General features: G+C 42.0%; 1 protein-coding gene across 2 annotated transcripts in view; it reads left to right on the forward strand.

The window, feature by feature from the left end:
• Nucleotides 1-18,785, forward strand: part of CCDC93 (CCC complex scaffolding subunit CCDC93) — a 107,494-nt gene that overhangs the window by 37,736 nt on the left and 50,973 nt on the right. For both annotated transcript variants that reach the window (XM_075933242.2, XM_075933244.2), the window contains 4 exons: nt 2,135-2,174; nt 5,210-5,302; nt 7,264-7,314; nt 8,716-8,802. In XM_075933242.2, coding sequence (XP_075789357.1) covers nt 2,135-2,174; nt 5,210-5,302; nt 7,264-7,314; nt 8,716-8,802 — 271 coding nt within the window. The remainder of the gene's footprint in view (nt 1-2,134; nt 2,175-5,209; nt 5,303-7,263; nt 7,315-8,715; nt 8,803-18,785) is intronic.

Consider the following 18,785-nt stretch of genomic DNA (forward strand, 5'->3'; position numbering starts at 1 on the left):
ATAAGGCAGGACCAAGCACAAGTCATCCTCAAAGCCGCAGCTTATGCTCATCAGCATTGGCACGCTGCTGAATTGCATATATCAGTGGAGGTTCTGATCCTCTTCCAATATTCCCAGGGCTTCTCTCACAGGGCCGTGGCAGTCTACTCCACCCGAACCTGGAGTCCCTCCACCTCACAGCATGTAAACTCCATGGTTAAATCCCTGGAGCTATCCTGGGAGCTATGCTGTTCAAAACAGGTTAGACAAGTCCTCCTGGGCAGCATGAAACCCTCCGCTAGAGTTTCTTACACTGCAAAATGGAAGATATTTTCAGTCTGGTCCAGTCAACATGATTTCTTCCCAATGCATGCCCCCGTTTTTGAACTATCTTTGCCATTTTAAACAGGGGCTGTCAATCTCTTATATCAGAGTGCACTTAGTTGCCATGTTTGCTTTTCATCCAGGATCTCAAGGTTCATCTGTATTCACAAATCTACTGGTTAGCAGTTGCCATATGTCCTTTTCATCCAGGATCTCAAGGTTCTTCAAAGGGGCAGTGCTGCATGGAGCCTGGGGTCAGCTGGGGATTCCAGCTGACCCTGGACTCCGCCTTGCGTTGCCCCTGGAAACACCACTGATCCTAGGAACTCCAGCTGATCCCGGGCTCCTGTAGTGCTGCCCCGTGGAAATACCAGGGCGACCTTTCCAAGGGCAGCGCTTCAAGGAGCCAGGGGTTAGCTTAGGACTACAGCTGATTCTGGGCTTCTGCAGCGCTGCCCCTTTGAAAAACCACTGGAGCGTTTCAAAGGGACAGCACATGTGATTAATTGCATGATTAATCAAGATTAAATTTTGTAATCACTTGACAACCCTAAAAAAATGCAATTCAGGGAAATGCTTAGGCCATGTGCATGAGTCCAATTGACTTTAGTGGAACATGCTTAAGTGCTTTCCCGAATCAGGCATTTATAATTACAGGCAGTCCCCGACTTAGGAACCCCCGCTGCTGCCGCATGAGACCCGGTGCCTGTGGTCTGCTGGGGACGGTCCCCAGCAGACCACAGGCACCCGGACTGAAGCCGCAGCCGCGGGGGGGTCCCGCGCCTCTGAGGCTTTGCCAGCGCAAAGCCTCAGAGGCGCGGGGAACCGCCGCTGCTGCCGCTTTGACTGAAGCGGCAGCAGCGGCGGTTCCCCGCGCCTCTGAGGCTTTGCGCTGGCAAAGCCTCAGAGGCGCGGGACCCCGCTGCCGCTGCGGCTCTGCTCCCCGTGTCCCGGGTCTGCTGGGGGGAGGGGGCGGCAGCTAGTGTGCTCCCCCCCCCCCCCAGCAGACCAGGCTTTTGTTTTGGACTCTGGGGCAGAGCAGCTGGGGCGCTGCCGATTGGTCCTGCAGCGCCCATGGGCACTACTGGACCAACCCGGCAGCACCCCAGCTGCTCTGCCTCAGGTCCTGATTCAGCCGCTGCTGGTCAGTTTCAGCAGCGGCTGAATCAGGACGTCTGGGGCAGAGCAGATGGGGTGCTGCTGGGTTGGTCCAGTAGCACCCCAGCTGCTCTGCCCCAGGCGTCCTGATTTAGCCACCGAAACTGACCAGCGCTGACTACAGGAAGCCCAAGGCAGAGTTGCTCTGCCCCGGGCTTCCTGGAATCAGCTGCTGATCAGTTTCAGCAGCAGCTGACTTGGGGACGCCTGGGGTTCTTAAGTTGATTCTGTATGTAAGTCAGAACTGGCCAGTTCCGACTTACATACAGATTCAACTTAAGAACAAACCTACAGTCCCTATCTTGTACGTAACCCGGGGACTGCCTGTAATTGCTAAGGTTTACTATACTCCACCAGCCCTTTTCCCTAGGTAAGAGTATATTGTTCTCCACATTACAGCATTATAGCATGTTGAGTGCTACTCTGTATAATTACAATAAAAAAGAAAGATTGGTGGGAAAATAAAGTGAATTGTAAACATGCTGTAAAGATCTCTTATTGGAGCATTCAGTAACTATCCCAAAGCTGTCTTTTTGTTGTTGTTGTGTGTTACAGAATTCATCTCTTAGGGCATCTCTTGTATGTATAAAATTAATACAAGTGTATTTATGAAATTGAGAGTGTTGGTTGTTTCAGCAACAAATGTGTCTGATTTTTTTTCTTGTGTGTTTAGGAGGTATGGATTTAGCAGGCAAGCTGGCAAAATGGAGAAGGTAAGAGGTAACATGGATCACTGATAAATTAAGTAACACTGTGATTGAGAGAAGGAATTTTTTTTCTTCTAAAGAAACCTCAACTCTGGAAGATCTTAAAGGAAGGCTTGTGTGTGGTGTTACTTTTTTTAAAATTGCCAAATGAAACTAAAGCTCTGTAGCCCATGAAAGATACAATTGATTTCTGTCTTTTTTATCTTCCTAACTTGAAAACATCCCTTAAAAGGTCATGTGACAATCTCTTTGACAGAAATCTAATAATGGGCTGCTAAAAGTTGATTAGATGAAAATGTTTTCAAGCAATGCCCATGCAAAGGGTAATACACTATGATACAAATGTATTATACTGTGCCATGAACAAAACATTGTAGGATTGCTGATTTGACCATGCTTAGGTTTTGTTTGTTGGGAAATAGTTATCTTACTAGTACTCTTCATATCAATTTTAGGGCTCTCAATTGCACTTAGTTTTAATTGCACTGTTAAACAGTAGAATACTAATTGAAATGTATTAAATATTGTGGATGTTTTACTCCATTTTCAAATACCTCAGCTCCAGTTACAACACAGAATGCAAAGTATACAGTGCTCTCTTTATATTATTAACTTTGACTTACAAATATTTGCACTGTAAAAATGAGTACTTTTCAGTTCACCTCCTACAAGTACTGTAGTGTGATCTCTTTATCATGAAAGTGCAATTTACACGTATAGTTTGTTTGGTTTTTGTTTTGTTATGTAGCTGCACTCTAAAACTTTAAAGCTTGCAAGTCGACTTAGTCGTCCTTCTTGGTCAGCCATTCCCTAAGACAAACAAGTTAGTTTACATTTATGGGAGATAATACTGCCTGCTTACTTACAATGTCACCTGAAAGTGAGAACATGCATTCACATGGCACTTAAGCAGCCATCATTGCAAAGTATTTATGTGACAGACATGCTTTGGCCACCATTCCATAGGACATGCTTCTGTGCCGATGATGCTCATTAGAAAAAAATGTTATTTAAATTTATGACTGAACTCCTTGGGGAGAATTATGTCTCCTCAGCTGTTTTACCTACATTCTGCCAATATTTCATGTTTAATAGCAGTCTTGGTTGATGACACAGAACTTGTATGTTGTTTGTTTTAAGAACACTTTCACTATAGATTTGACAAAATGCAAAGAAGGCACAAATGTGAGATTTCTAAAGACAGCTACAGCACTCAAGCAAGGTTTAAGAATCTGAGAGGGATGGGGTGTGGAACATGCTTTCAGAAGTCTTGAAAGAGCAACATTCCAATGTGGAAACTACAGGACTCAAACCACTGAAAAAGAAATCCCCCTTCTGTGGTGGACTCTAACTCAGTTGATAAAAATGAATATATATCAATCTGCATTGCTTTGAATTATCAACCGAACCTGTCAGCAGCATGGATGCATGTCTTCTGGAATGGTGGTTGAAGCATGAAAAGACACGTGAATCATTAACACATTTTATAAGCCCAATTACAACAGTTCTATCCAAGCCCTTATTCTCATTTATAGATGACATTGTAAGCAAGAAGGGTCTCCTGAAAATGTAAACAAACTTGTTTGTCCTTGTGATTGGCTGTACAAGCAGTAGGACCAAGAGGACTTGTTGGCTATAAAGTCTTACATTGTTTTATTTTTATTTTATTATTCAGTTATTTTTGTACATAATTTTACATTTGTGAATTCCATGTTCATTATAGAGATTGCACTATAGTACCTGTCTGAGGTGAACTGAAAAATACTTTTCTGTTTTTTACAGTGCAGATATTTGTTAAAAAAAAAAAAGTGTGGTACAGATTGTTCTGTGTGTGTGCGCACACACACACGCGCGCGCACACACACACAAAATATAGAAACTATCCAAAAATATTTGTTTGTCAAGGCTGTTACCACTCTGGCACTTCTAGTGCAGAAGGTGGGGACCCGCAAGAAACCACCCAAGTTGGAGAGGGAAAACCCTTTATTTTTGAATCCAGGAAGAAGAGCTTTGGAAAAAGAAGAAAACAAACTGTAATCTCTGATAACTGACCTCTTGGTCTTAGGCATACATACACTTCTTATCTTCCAGGACACATGAATCAGATCATAGTCTTAAAAAAGGTGACAAAACAAAAAGATATACTTGGTAAAGCATACTTGGTTGCTAGGTTATAAAGCAGCTGAGGAAAAAACAGATTAAAGCACAAAGAATTGATTCCTTGGGATTCAGCTTTAGTTACATTGTACGGAGGGAGAAGCACATGAACTCAGCACAGATTAATTTAACCAAACAACAAAACAAAGAAAAGAACCTGATCACGTCTAACTAAAAATATTCCCTGTCTACACACACATCTGTACTTCCAAGGTCCAGTCCTTCTAGGAATGGTATTCCAGCCTGGTTCAATTAATCTTCTCCCTTCCCTTCCTTCCCCCGCCCCCCCCCCCCCCCCCCCCCCGCTCTTGTTTAATAACTTCTACAAAAGAAAAGCAGTGAGAAGATTCCCTTTCAGTTCAAATCTCAACACTTTCTTCCCATTCGTTTTCCTAATAGGGTATATGAAGAACCAGCAGCATGTCCCTTCACAAAGTCCTGTTGACTTTGTTAGCCAATGTATCAGACTATTACCATTTGTTATCTGAATTAAGCCAGTAGAAGAGAGGGGAGTTAAATGTTTGGGCAGAGTAATGTCAAGAAATACAATATGACTTACCTTAACATTCTTCTGAAAGTGGACAGTCTCTCTTATAGGTTTAAATCTAAATATGATATAAACTTTATATTGAAATAGACTTGTAAAAATGCTGCTTTCTCCATATGACTTGCTTTGCCATGCACTGAATAGTTTGGACTCCCATTAAACTTGCTTGCTTGGGCAGTGCCTGAACTTAAACTCTACTATAAAGCAATATACTTCAATTAATTAGATATAACACCTGAGTTACATTTTCCTCCTTGTTTTACTTTCGTATCCCTTGACTGCTGTATTGTATTGTTTGAATGTGTAACTATGTGATGTATCTATTTTCCTAAAATAGGCTGAAGACAAGAAAATGGTACTACCTACAGGACTTGCGGCAGCAGGAAAAGCTGATGCCTATGATGAAGATGACCTTCAAGCTGCTGAAGAGGTGTGCTTCACACGTGCATGAACACACACAGCTTAGATATTAATTGCTTAGGGATAATGTAAAAAGCACAGCATGTTCTGTTCAGATAGAGAAATACAGAATAATAAACAGCTGCACAAAAAGTAAATATTCGCATAGGAGTTTCCATGTAAAAATCTAGGCAACAATTTGTTTTGCTATCACAGGATCCATCCGTACTTAGCACCCGTGTGATGGATTAGGTCACAGAGATCCCCTTGAGACTGTCACTTGATGTGTTGGCTCATTCAAAGGGACATGACACAGCAGCTAGATGCATAGCTCCAATATGAACAGAATCCCAGATACATTCATCTTACTCTGTATAAAGTTTATAGAAAGCAAGTTCATAAATTGTTCGCACCCTTTATCAATGAGATATGTACATCTATTGTCTCTTTCTCTCCCCTTCCCCCGCCCCCCCCCCCCCCCGCGCCCTATCCAGTAACAGTTATTTACACTGGGTTTATTGATAAACAAAAGTGATTTTATTAAGTATAAAAAGTAAGAATAAATGGCTGCAAGTAATAGCAGACAGATCAAAGTTACTAAGTAAAATAAAACACCAGCTAAGCCTAATATTCAAATTTATTACATGCATTTTTTTTGTCCTAACAGTAGTTCTAATAATTTTTTCTCAAAAGCTGGGCTAATTCTTCCCCTGTTCAGCCTTAGATGTTCCCAGCAGGCATCATGGGTAGTAAGCAAAGGGTATCCTGGTGTTTGGCAGCCCCTACTGTTTGGTTTCACACCTTTATATCCCTTTTGCTAAAGGCAAAACTGCTTTTGCATTCAGTTTAAATTTTTCACTCTTTCAGTGGAAAAATACAGCATCCAAAATGGGCTCCAGCATCAGGAGACCTGGCCACATGTCTTGGCAGGACCAATTCTAGTCTAGGGTTACAGGAGAAACAAGACTATTCCTAGATCATGTTCTAGAGTACCAGGCTATTAAGTTCCTTAAGTACTACTAGTAGCTCTCACTTAGCATGTCTAGATTAGTAAACAGATTTATACTAAGGATGTAAAAATTTGTTAAAAATGTAACCATTTAAATGCTAAACATCACGGCAGTTACATGTGCTGCGGGCCCTGCAGTATAAAGCTTAAATAAGCATAAAACTTAAATAAGCTTTCTACTTCAGAGTCCACAGCAAGCCTCTTACCTAGGAATGGTGGGTGGGGGAGAGGGATAGCAGCCTGCTCCTGGTGAGGAGGCTTTGCTGGGGACTCTGCAGCCTACTTCGGTTGCATCAGCGTGTAATCTGCAGCAGGGGAGCTGGGCTGGACCCACCATTGACAGGGGCTGCTCTGTTGGGCCCTGCAGGGCTGAAGCAGCCCCCTACCCAGTGCAGGCAGGAAGCTGCTTCAGTTCCTGCCAGTTAACCAGAACCGATAAGCCTCACACATTAACCATTTACATCCCTGTTTTATACTTCATATATCTAACTTCAAATACAGGAATGATACATGCACACAAATAGAACGTACGCATTCAGCCAATTACAACTTCTCTAACGATATGTTACAAGATGTATTTGCATAAAACCTCTTCCAGATTTGCATGTTCATAAGCACATTTCCATAAAGAATATGGGGTATGATGTCACAACCTGATTCAGTTAAAGCCTTTTCAGGAAAAGAGTAGCTTAGTTGCTTCATCTCCAATTCACAATGAAAAGTGTGAGTACTGAGCACCACATGAACTGAGGCCTTACTATAATGAGAGAATTTTCTGGGTGGAATAATTGTAGTAATTGCCTCACTAACTTTCATAAAAGTTTACTCTTCTGTATTAATGTAGAATGCAAATTGAAGTGATTGGTTGGTGGGGGGGGGAACTCTCTCGAACAAAATTATGCTAAGTATTTAAAGGCCCCTGATGTTAATTGTTTTGTTCACGTATGTTATCTCTTACCTTGCTATAATATATTTTTCATTAGCTTCGCATTAAAACATTGATGACTGGAATGGCTGCAATGGCAACAGAAGAGGTAAGTTATACTTGAAATGATAATTTTCCTTCACATTTATGTGCATTGATATATCTTAACCATCAGAATTCAGATTTATCAGCAGAGAGAATCCTATTGACTTGGTTGGGATTTGGATTGGGCCCAAAGTGCATTGGGACTTTGCCAGTCAGATAAAAGGACTGCAGTTTAGTTACAGAAATTAAAATAGAGTGCTCCAATCCCAGGAGTCTGTTTTGCTGTATAATAAACCAGTTCAACACACTTAACAACACTTAAATTGCTTGTGCTCCTGAATTCCCTCTCTACATCTGCCGTATGCTTTGAAAGCTGTCACTGTTCCTGAAATATGGTTGTCTGCATGAAGAACTGAAATTATACATTAAAAATGGGTACAGGGAAAGATGATTGAGCATGTGACAGCACTTTTCATAAGACTTCTGACTTGAAATTCTTCACCCTAAAATGATGATTATGGCCTTTACATAATTGTTAGTGGTGCTCATTAAGTGGTTGCTACAGAAATAAGTGTTAACAATAACATACTACAGTTGAACTATTGGTGAAATGGCATTTAAACATATGAAACTTTTGTGTAACCTAGACTTTATCACACTTTGACTTTGCAGAGTTAAGGTAGGGCTCTTATGGGATTTTCCTCTTACTTGAAAAATATTGAGTGCATTTTATAGCATTCATCACATCACCTAGGATTTGGTAACCGTCTTATGAATTGTTACTTTGATATAACATCTAAATGTTGCTTGTTTACATTATTATTCTTTCCCTGCAATTCCATAGTGTTTCCTGACACATTAATACACATAGTAAATGTTCTGTGTACTATTAAAATCCTGATATCTTTCCCATTTTCTGGTACCAGGAAGACAGAAATTCATTTGTCAAATGATAGACATGATAAACTTGCCTTGTGATCAGATGCCTCCTAGAATTCTTAATCTTAGGAGAGAGATTTGGCTTCCTTGCACATGTGATTTCAGATGAACACTCTCTCACAAGCCTACGTGGCAATAATTTCACTCAAAAACTGATGGTCCAAATTGATTCTTGTTACAGAATGCTATCACATGCACAATGCAAAAATATGTATTGCTCGTGTTAAAGACTTTGACAGTTGCACACATCTTCAAAAATGACTTTAAATTTAGTTGAATTATTGGCACTGTGAAGGTAATCTTAGTAGTTACTTTTTTAGTGCAGGGTTTGTAAGAGTCTTCATTTGTTTACTGAGTCCTGGGGCTGATGAGCTTACATGCTTTGTTCTTTTATAAGCAGATTTGATTACATTAAAGTAGTATTGTACTTGTATAGTTCTGGGGAAGGTGCTTTACAAACCAGCCCACAGTTTATTAATATAGTTTATCCCAAAGTTTCAATAAATACTTCTTGGTTTAATTGCAGGGCAGGTTAACAGCTAGCACAGTAGGTCAGATTGTTGGACTCCAGTCTGATGAGATCAAGCAGATAGTCTCGGAGTATGCTGAAAAGGTATGTGTATTTCTGGTTACATTTTATCAAATCTGTTTGATTATATAGGCCCTGATATTGCAAACTAATTGCATTGTCTTCTATAAAGCAATAATTATGACAATTCTAAGTACTGAAGACTTGATACATGAAAATATCCCAAAGCAGGAACGCATTTAATCGTGTGCTTAAGTCTTGTTGTAACTTGGATGTCACTGGAATTATATGCTGAATACCTTTACTGAATAGGGATGAGTTTAAGCATGTCCATATGTGCTTTGTTGATTTGGGGCCAGAAACGACACCCTGTTGTGTGACCGAAAACAGAGCCATGGAACAGTCTCTGATCCTGTTCATGCATGCTTACCTGGTTGGCTTTAAGCACATAGGTAGCCCCATAGGCTTCAGTGGAGCTGCTTATGTGAGTAAACATAAGCACAAATGTTTGTGGGACTGTGGCTAGTTTCAGTGGGCCCCCATTACCAGACATATGACTGGCTGCTGATTCAGTAACTAGCCTTGTCAAAATCAAATTCTTGCTGCTTCATTAATCAAGGCAATTAATTTTGTTTAGCTCAATTTATTGTGTTCTACTTGATTGTTTTACAATACTGTAAAAAGAAAATCTGGCTCTTCAGGCAATTAATACGTATAATACATCACTGTCAGATATGAGTTATAGGTCGTTCTTGTGTCCAATAGTCTTCTCATATTTCTTCCTTTTTGCTGACACTTATGAGGTATGGCGCTTTCCCACTTATGAGATAAACCCTATAACTCAGCAGAGGCTATGGCAAATTCTCTGCCTTTCTCTATTATAAAGGATTGGAAGAACAGGAGCCATAGGGTCATATTTCAGTGTTACATTTCTTCTGTTCTGAAAGAAGGCAACAGGACCTTGACTATTACAGTAGAACGATGATTAATAATCTAGAAAATAAGAACAGATACAAGACAGACCAAAATGTATCACATATACTAGAATTTACTAGATATTACAGAACCGGGTCCTTCCTTGTGTGTGAGCTAGAAGAGGAAGTTGAATTGTTAATCTTGATCGTTCTTGCTTTAAGCCCAGAAAGAAACTTTGAGAAATGTTTTTGCCTTTGGCATGTACTAAAGAGATACGTGTTTAATAATCATTCTTCTTCGAGTGAAGTTCCCATGGGTGCTCCACTGTTGGGTGTCCGGCTTGTTTCCGGCGCCACTGATTGGAGACATTTATAGCAGTGTCCAACCGGATTGCACATGCACGAGAGGCTCACCGTGTTCCTGCCTTTGAAGTTAGCACGTGCAGCCTGACTCCTCTCAGTTCTTCTTTGCTACCCTCAGCTATGGCTGGAGCGCCAACCTCTCTCCTCCTTGTTTCACTTCTGTGAAGCAAAAGAAACAAAATTAGATAGATATTGTAAACTTACTTGTTCATGTTAATTTTTTCTTTTGTTAAACAGTAGATAGTTTAAAAAACAAAACAAATACAGCTTACTTCAGCTTGTTTATAGTTAGACGGTTTACCGCCTTTTTAGGAGCTTTTACTAATAAAAAAGAGCCACAGCAGCAAGCAGCATAGTTCTCCACCTGATGAAATGCCCAGTTCCGGCTTCAAAAACTAAATCTCCTGGGGTTCCAAAAATGCTGAGACTCTGTGCTAGCCTCTGATGGCCACAACAAATGCATATGCTGCCTGGGGGTGGATGCATGTTTCACAAAAATGCGTTCATTGTCACAGTCTGACAGCGAGAGCTTACAAGGAGAGAGAGCTTAGAATATGCATGCCATCCTTTGAGAAAGCCCTAGACCCCCATCTGCATAACGGGGGCAATAAAGGCTTGGACGCGATGTCCCCTTGGGAATCTCTCAAGACCCTTACGGCATAAAGCGCATTAAAAAACGAAGCCCTCCCCAGCCTGCTCTCTCCCATCACAAATTAGCAAGGGAAATGAACCAGGCACCTCAGGCATTCAAAAAGCAGGATCCTCCTCACTAACAGGATCAAAAACTCATGCTAAACAGCCTGTGAAGCCAGGTCCTCAGCTACTTAAAAGGGCACTTACTAACTAAGGGTCTTGAATTAACAAAGGCACTGCTAGCACTGGCTCTATCCCCCATCACCCTGTGAGCAAACTCCAACCCTCCTCTCTCAGCGCAGAATGACCCCAGATCTCCCGGGGTTCCAATGACACCAATGCCTCCACCGCTGGCACTGGCAGATTTGGCACCGAGGCATAAACCATTAAGCTGCCACCATTCTCCAATGTGCGGCAAAACACACACACCATCAATGATTGACAGGAGACCAAGAACCAGGTCCCCGAGTAAGTCCTTGGCACAGCATCACTCGCACTCCCCCCATCAATGAGTGGCTCTCTGCCCTCGCTACGCTCACCTACTTTATCGCAACTCAGTGCCTACCGGGGGATATAAGGAGCGTGTTCTCCTCACAACACTCATCCCCAGAGAGAGCACCTGCATCATACAGAGCACACAGTCTATGACAATATCAGTACCTCATCCACTTCCCTCTATGGCACCTTGACCGGCACCACTATCCTCAGCATCATAACCTCTGGTCTCCCTATCATTATTGGGCACCACTGCTAGGTTGGAGTGCCCACTTCCAGCAACAATACGCCCAAGGAAAGTGGTCCAGCAGTGAGTCCAGGCTCCACATCAATCCGCTTGAGCTTTGAGCAGTTCACAATACCTTCAAACACTTCCTTACACACATTCAGGGATCCTCATTGTGTATCCTCACTGACAGTATGACCATGATGTTCTACATCAACCACCAAGGGGGTGCCAGATCTCCTTCCCTATGTGCAGAGGCGATTCGGCTTTGGAATTGGTATATCTGCCACAATATAACCATCATGGCAACTTACGTACCTGGGGACAAGAATACCATAGCTAATACCCTCATCCGCCACTTTGGCACCGAACGCAAATGGGAACTGCACAATCAGGTCACCCACGATCTATTCCAACATTGAGATCAACTGCAAATATACCTCTTTGCAACCAGCCAGAATTCCAAATGACTCCAATACTGTTTGAGAACGGGCATAGGGCACAATTCATTGGAAGACTCAATGCTTTTTCCATGGGATACTCATCTGCTATATGCCTTTCCTCCTATCCCTCTGATCCCCAGAGTTCTCTGTAAGTTACAGACAGATGGGGCCAGTGTAATTCTAATGGCCCCAGCTTGGCCTCGACAGACATGATGGCAATGTCTTTATCAACTGTCTCTATGTCCTCCTTGCCTGCTTCCAACCTGCCCAGACCTCCTCTCCCAGAGCAAGGGAGCGTGATCCTTCATCCTCAGCTGCAAACACTGACTCTGATAGCATACCTATCTGGTTCTCGGGAGCTGAGCAACAGTGCTTGCAACAAGTAAGAACTGTTGTACTGTACAGCAAAAGACAAACTACACGTGTAATACTTACCTGTACAAATGGCAACAATTTTTATGGTGCACCCAGAAGGGAGTCTACCCATCTACAGCTCTGCTCCATTTTATCCTGTAATACATCTTGCAACTGAAACAATAAAATTTGTCTCCTCACTCTAAGTGCACCTAGCTGTGATCACGGCCTTTCACCCACCACGGCCACTCGATTCTCCCTATTTGCCCATCTCATCTGTAAGAGGTTTTGGAAGGGCCTGCAGAACCTTCACCCACCAGGGCCACTCGAACCTTCCACGTGGAATTTAGAGCTGGTTCTCCACTCACTCACAAAACCACCCTTTGAGTTAATGGCAACTTCATCACTTACCTTTCTCACCATGAAAACGGTGTTCCTGTTGGCAATTGCATCTGCAAGGAGGGTTAGTAAATTGGTGGTGGCTCTCATGTCTTCATCTCCATACATGGCCTTTCACAAACATAGTTATCCTGCGACCTGCCCTCCTCCTCCACCCCTCCTTCTAACCCAAAGTTTGTTCTGAATTTTATATCAATGAACCCATAGTCCTTCCCACTTTCTACCCAAAACCGCATCGCTTCAGGGACAAAGCCATATTGAGTACGCTGGAAGTGAGTAGGGCCATTTCTTCTACTTAGGACGCAGTCTTTTCGACTGTCACAGAGACTGCTCATATTTATAGCCAAAAGGTCCAAGGGAAAACCACTTTCTTCTCAGAGCATACCAAAACTGATAACATCCTGTATTACCACCTGATACTCAGTCCAGATTAAAGCACTAGCAATGACTCCCAAAGCTCATTCCCCTGAGGAATGCTGTTGACATTGCCATCGCTCTGGTGGAGTGTCGCTCCATGAAATACATGGTCGTTTAACCACGCATTCATGAAGCACTATGCAATTCCACCATGCTCGATCATGGACACCGCAGTAGCTATGGTGGTACTCTCCATGGCCTGTAACTAGACTAAGCCGACCTACCATCTAACTGGACACTGCTACATAGTCATCAACAGTGGAACACCCACGGGGACATCCCTGGAAGAAGAAAGAGAAGTTACTCTATGCTGTAATGATGGTTCTTCGAGATGTGTGTTCCCGTGGGTGCGCCACTGCCCGCCCGCCCTCCCTGCTTCTTTGGGCACTAACAACTTGCCAGGAGGGCATCAAAGAAAAAACAGAAGAGTAGGATTGAGTGAGCTAACTTCAAAGGTGGGAACACCGCACTCCTCTTGTGCATGCACAGCCCAACTAGACATTGGTGTAAAAGTCTCTGATCTGTGGCACTGGGACGAGCCTGACACCCAACAATGGAGCACCCACATGGACACACTTCCTGAACAACCATAGTTAATGCACAAAGTGAGTAACTTCTCTTTTTAAAAGCCTGAACAAAGTCCTCATAAGCCTCTAGAAGATGGTTCCATCTACAAGACCTCCCTCCTTAATTTTGAATTCCTCATTCTGTTTCAAAGTACACACAGGTTATATACTCTCAATATACTTCACATTCCCAGACATGAAGTTAGACTTAAAATAAGTTTATTTGCTAGGCAGGGCTGCCTTCTTCCATTGCTATAAAATAATGTTTTTGTTTAAGAAGATAAATTATTGGATTCTGCAGTTCTGCACCTCTCCTTTCTATGAAAATGTGAAAGCGTGAGTTTATAACAAGGTTGAGACCCCTTCTAAAATTTTGATAGAACGTTGCTATGAAGCATATGTTTTCCCACCATCCTTTAAATGTGCTGCTTGTATCAAATTAGGTTTGTTTTCACTGTGGAGTCAGAGATTCCTAAATGTGAAAATGCCAAATGGCACCCTGATCTGAGTGCCCACTTCAGTACCCAAAAGTATTGTTTGCATTAGGAAATCTTTGCTCTTTCTTAACAAAGGTGACAGAACTAAAAGAATTGGGTAAGTTAGTGTCAAAACCACCTTTTTAAGAGCAACCCCATATGTATTTTTAATCAGTTTCAGCACTGACTGCTGTCTGCAAAGTGATTCCAAATGAGAGAACTGTTACATCAGAATATTGGTCAAGGATTGCGTGGGTAAAAATGTATCCATGTCTACAATCTTTTACTAAAAGCTAATTTATACCATATAAATTCAGTTGATATAATAAAATAAAACTATTAAAATAGCTCTGTTTGATTAATAACTGTCACTAAAACACTGTCTGGTTTTTGTTTTGGCTTGGGTTTTTTGTGTATTGGAACCTGAAATCTATGACCAAGAAATGTAATGGCTAGCGTTGGCTTCCTGTGTAGGAGAAGTTTTTGAGAGTAAAATTCTTGCAGATTATATCAATCTGTGGTGAAAGTGAGCAACACATCAATGCTATTTTAGAGTTCTTATTGGATCTAGTTGAATGCTTCACTTGATTAAAATAAACTTAAAAAACAATAGTCTGGTAACACTGTAAAGACTAACAAAATATGTAGATGGTATCATGAGCTTTCGTGGGCACAGTCCACGTCTGTGCCCACAGAAGCTCATGATACCATCTACATAGTTTGTTAGTCTTTAAAGTGCTACCAGACTATTTGTTGTTTTTTAAGTTTATCCTGTACATACTAACTTGGCTACCCCCGAATCATTTGATTTAGTTTATTACAAATGGGTTATTTGTCATTTACATAAAGATTTGAACTGGGGAGCAGACAACTCTAGAATTGATAATAGAATAAGAAGTTTTCTACCCGTAGGGCACTGGTTCCAGTTGACGGTGATCAAAAATTGACTTGTTGATTTATGATGACCCAAAAAGTGTGTTAAGTGCTGATTTGAAGATGACCTGTCTGTTATGAAGAAGTTACAATTTAAATATCACTGTCACTGGTGATTCAGAACAACTGCCTTTAAACCATAGGTGGGCAATAATTTTTTGAATGAGGGACACTTCAAAATTTTTTGAAGTGGTTGCGGGCTTCCCCAGAAGGGATAGAGCCTCAGGTAGAAGGGGTGGCCTTTAAATAGTCGGAGTTGAAAGGGCTCATGCCTCCCTTGCAGCTCCCAAGCATCAAGTTAGTGGGGTACGGGAATTGCGAGCCCTTTCAATTCTTACCATTTAAAGGGCTTGCTGCTAGTGTATTTCCTGGGAGTGGGAGACTCTAGAGCCCTTTCGTCTTCCTCTATTTAAAGGGCTCACGCCTTCCCTGAGGCTGTTGCCTGACAGCCATGGGGAAGGCATGAGTTCTTTAAATAGAAGCAATTGAAAGGGCTCATGAATCCCTGGCTCCCAGACAATGCACTAGCATGGGGTCGGGAGCTGCGAGCCCTTTCAATTGCTACTATTTAAAAAGCTTGCATCTGCGGGGTGACTGTCAGGCAGTGTAGCTGCCTGGCAGGCGTGAGCCCTTGAAATAAAAACAATTAAAAGGGCTTGCAGCTCCTGGCGCTCGTAGCCCATTGCCAGGAAACCAGGATTTGCGAGTACTTTTAACTGTTTCTATTTAAAGGACTCTCACCATCCTTGTGCACGTCAGGCAATGCTAGCAGCAGGGCTAGGAGCTACGAGTCCTTTTAACTGCTTCTATTTAAAGGGCTCACAGCTCTGGCGCTGCTAGCACGTTGCCAGGGAACCAGGATATGAGAGCCCTTTCAACTGCTTCTATTTAAAGGGCTCGAGCCTTTCCCGCGGCTTCCAGGCAACGTGTTGCCCAGCAGACCTGGGAAAAGCGTAAGACCTTTAAATAGCAACAGTTAAAAGGGCTTACGTGTCTCTGGCTCCCAGCCAACACACTGGCTTGGAACTGCCATGGCCAAATCTGACCCACTAAGAGGCTTTTGCCCACCCGTGCTTTAATCCCATGATAACAGTCTAGGAAAAACCACAGTAAGTCATCAGACCTCTAGTGTTCTGAGTACACATGGCAATAATTGAAACTGGTCATTTAATCATGCATACCCTGTATTTCCACAATTGCATCAAAAAAGACTGAAGCTTGGACATAAACTTCACAGAAGTATCAAAATCCTTTCTAATTACAGTATAGAGGTTCATGTGTTGAATGCTAGATTGAAATATAAGGAAAACTGTGGAATTCTTATTATATGGGGCACAATTTGCATATTGACTTATTGACAGCTAATTCACCAATGTATCATCATTGATTTTGTTTTCAGTTGTTAGACTGATATAAAACAAAAGTTGCACAGTAGTCAATCAGGCTCACTGTGTTGGGATTTCTGTCTTTTGATATTGATGATGCTGTGTGCATAGTCAATGCGTGTTTGAAATTTAGAACAGTATGAGGGCTGCTCTTTCTTACCATGTTCACTAACACCTTGAAAGTACCAAAAAGGTAGCTGTGGTTATCACAACAAAGGTTGGCAAATTGTAAATCAAATAAGGGCACTGTTTATAGAACGGTATCATGCATTGTTTCTTTTTAGATTGATCCTCAAGTGTATGGCATAGTTCCCACTAATATTGAGATATTATAGTGTGTACCAGTCATTGGGAAAACAGATGCCATTCATTGCTTCAGTTTCCTCCCCTTCTTGATTAGAAATGCATTCCCCAAAGCCCATTCATTTTCCAGATCTGTTAAGAGCAAGATCTTTTGTGCATATATTTTGATTAGACAGAATTGTATATTTTGTACCACTCAGAGTTTTATTTTCTTCTGATAGAAGCCATTCAACTTATTTTTATAATTATACATATTTTAGCAAACCATTTTTTCCACCCACATAGAGTATATCAGAAGTGTTCTCCAACTGTTGGAAAAAAAGAAAAAAAATACCAAACTGCTGCTAAACCTGAATTTTCTACAGAGAAGCAGTGGGTGAATTCTTGACTTTTTTCCCCTCTAAGAAACTGCTCAGTCTAATGATTCAATTTTATTTCTTCTACCCTAGGAGGGTTTCGAATCTAATATAGCTGTATGAAACAGAAAATGCTTCATTATGAAAGAGAGAAATCATTACTTCCATTTCTGTCTTCTTTCCTATACAAAATCCTTCTTTTTCTGAAAAAGGAGACAGATTCATAAAATCCATAGGTAACATATTTTTTACAGATTCTTAGGTTTCAAATTATAGTTGATTCTTTATCATCATTATTATTATATTTTACAAACCTAATGTATTTTTAAATACAGGAGTGGGAGGTGGTGTTCGTGGCTTCAAATAGTGTATTGCAAAATCAGGCCAATCCCAGTAGTTTTATAACAAAAGTATCCATGTTGGTCAAATAGTACAGTCACAAAAGATACAGGAGTGAGAACATTGGTCCTATATCTGCTTGGAGTGGGGCATTCAAGGGATCGTAAAAATGCAGCATCCTTTATATGGCTCAGCTGCCTCTCAGTTCCTTCTTACCACCAGTGAACTGGGGCATGTCAAGGTCCCTGGGCTTCAAACCCTGCAGCTCCTGCCAGTAATCGGTCGACAAGTGTCCCCCTTGTCTCCTGTATTCAGTGCCTAGGGGAAGCCCACCAAGCAGTTAAGTGCAAGATCTGCAAGGCCTTGAAGCCTTGGACCAAAAAAGAGCAGGACTTTTTCCTGAAGCAGCTCCTTACGGAAATTGTCCTGTGACTGCAAAGAACAGGACATGGCACAGAGTGCTTCGGAACATAGCACACCACCTTCAGTCCCTGACAGGCATGGAAGAAGTGCACTCAGCGCTGTTGATCCCAAAGACCCTCATCTGGCACCAGTCTCATTCTCCAGCATGGCCTTCTAAGTGGCCAAGTCCTCTTTGTCAGTGCTAGCAGTGCCTCCAACCCCCAAACCTTCCACATCTGTGGTCCTTGAGGTCTTCGTCTCTGAAGCATGGAGGTGCTGAGCAACTCTTTCATTCCGAGTCCTATAGCCTTGGATTCTCCAAGGACAGAAGCAATGCCGGTTGGTCTGTTTTGTATATTGGACGTGTTCGTGGCTGCTAAGGGTCTTACCAATATGACCCATCTCCTCCTACTGCCTGTCCTCAGAAACTGGTCTCTTGGCCCGAATATATGCTGAACTCATACGTCACACTGCTGTTTGCCAGCTTGTTCAAATTTGTCCTTTTATATCTTCTGTAACAAAAGATTCTTGACTCAAAAACCCACATAACACACATTTCAAAATCTCATAAGGCATGTTGATTACTGTTTTCTTGATTAACTTTTTTGTGGGTATCAAATTTGTAAATATTTTCTGTATATTTAGTTCTTAGAGTATTTGCTAGGGATGTTAGTGTGTAATTGAATAGTCATCTACATGTCAACATCCCTAGTGCTTGCTCATATGCATTCCAAAACTTTTCCCTAGCTGATACTAAGGATTTTAAAGACTAGTCAACCATCCGATAAGCATTTGCTTATTGGATAATTTTTTGACAAGTCGATAGGCACTTCCACCTTCTTCCTTGGAAATGTACAGGATCCTCCAGTGGGGCTCTTGTACATTTCAAAGGAGGAATGCGAAACTCTGTGTACGGCCCGGGGCCAGCAGGAAGTCCTACTGACTTCGGGCTGCAAGCGGGTGCCTTCTTCGAAATGCATAAAAGTCCCCAGCGGAGGCTCTTGTGCATTTCAAAGCCATGGAGCCTGGGGACGCTGGCCCCAGGATCCATGCTACGGTGCAT

The sequence above is a fragment of the Pelodiscus sinensis genome, chromosome 7 (assembly GCF_052426305.1).
Source record: "Pelodiscus sinensis isolate ZL-2025 chromosome 7, ASM5242630v1, whole genome shotgun sequence".
Taxonomy (NCBI): domain Eukaryota; kingdom Metazoa; phylum Chordata; order Testudines; family Trionychidae; genus Pelodiscus; species Pelodiscus sinensis.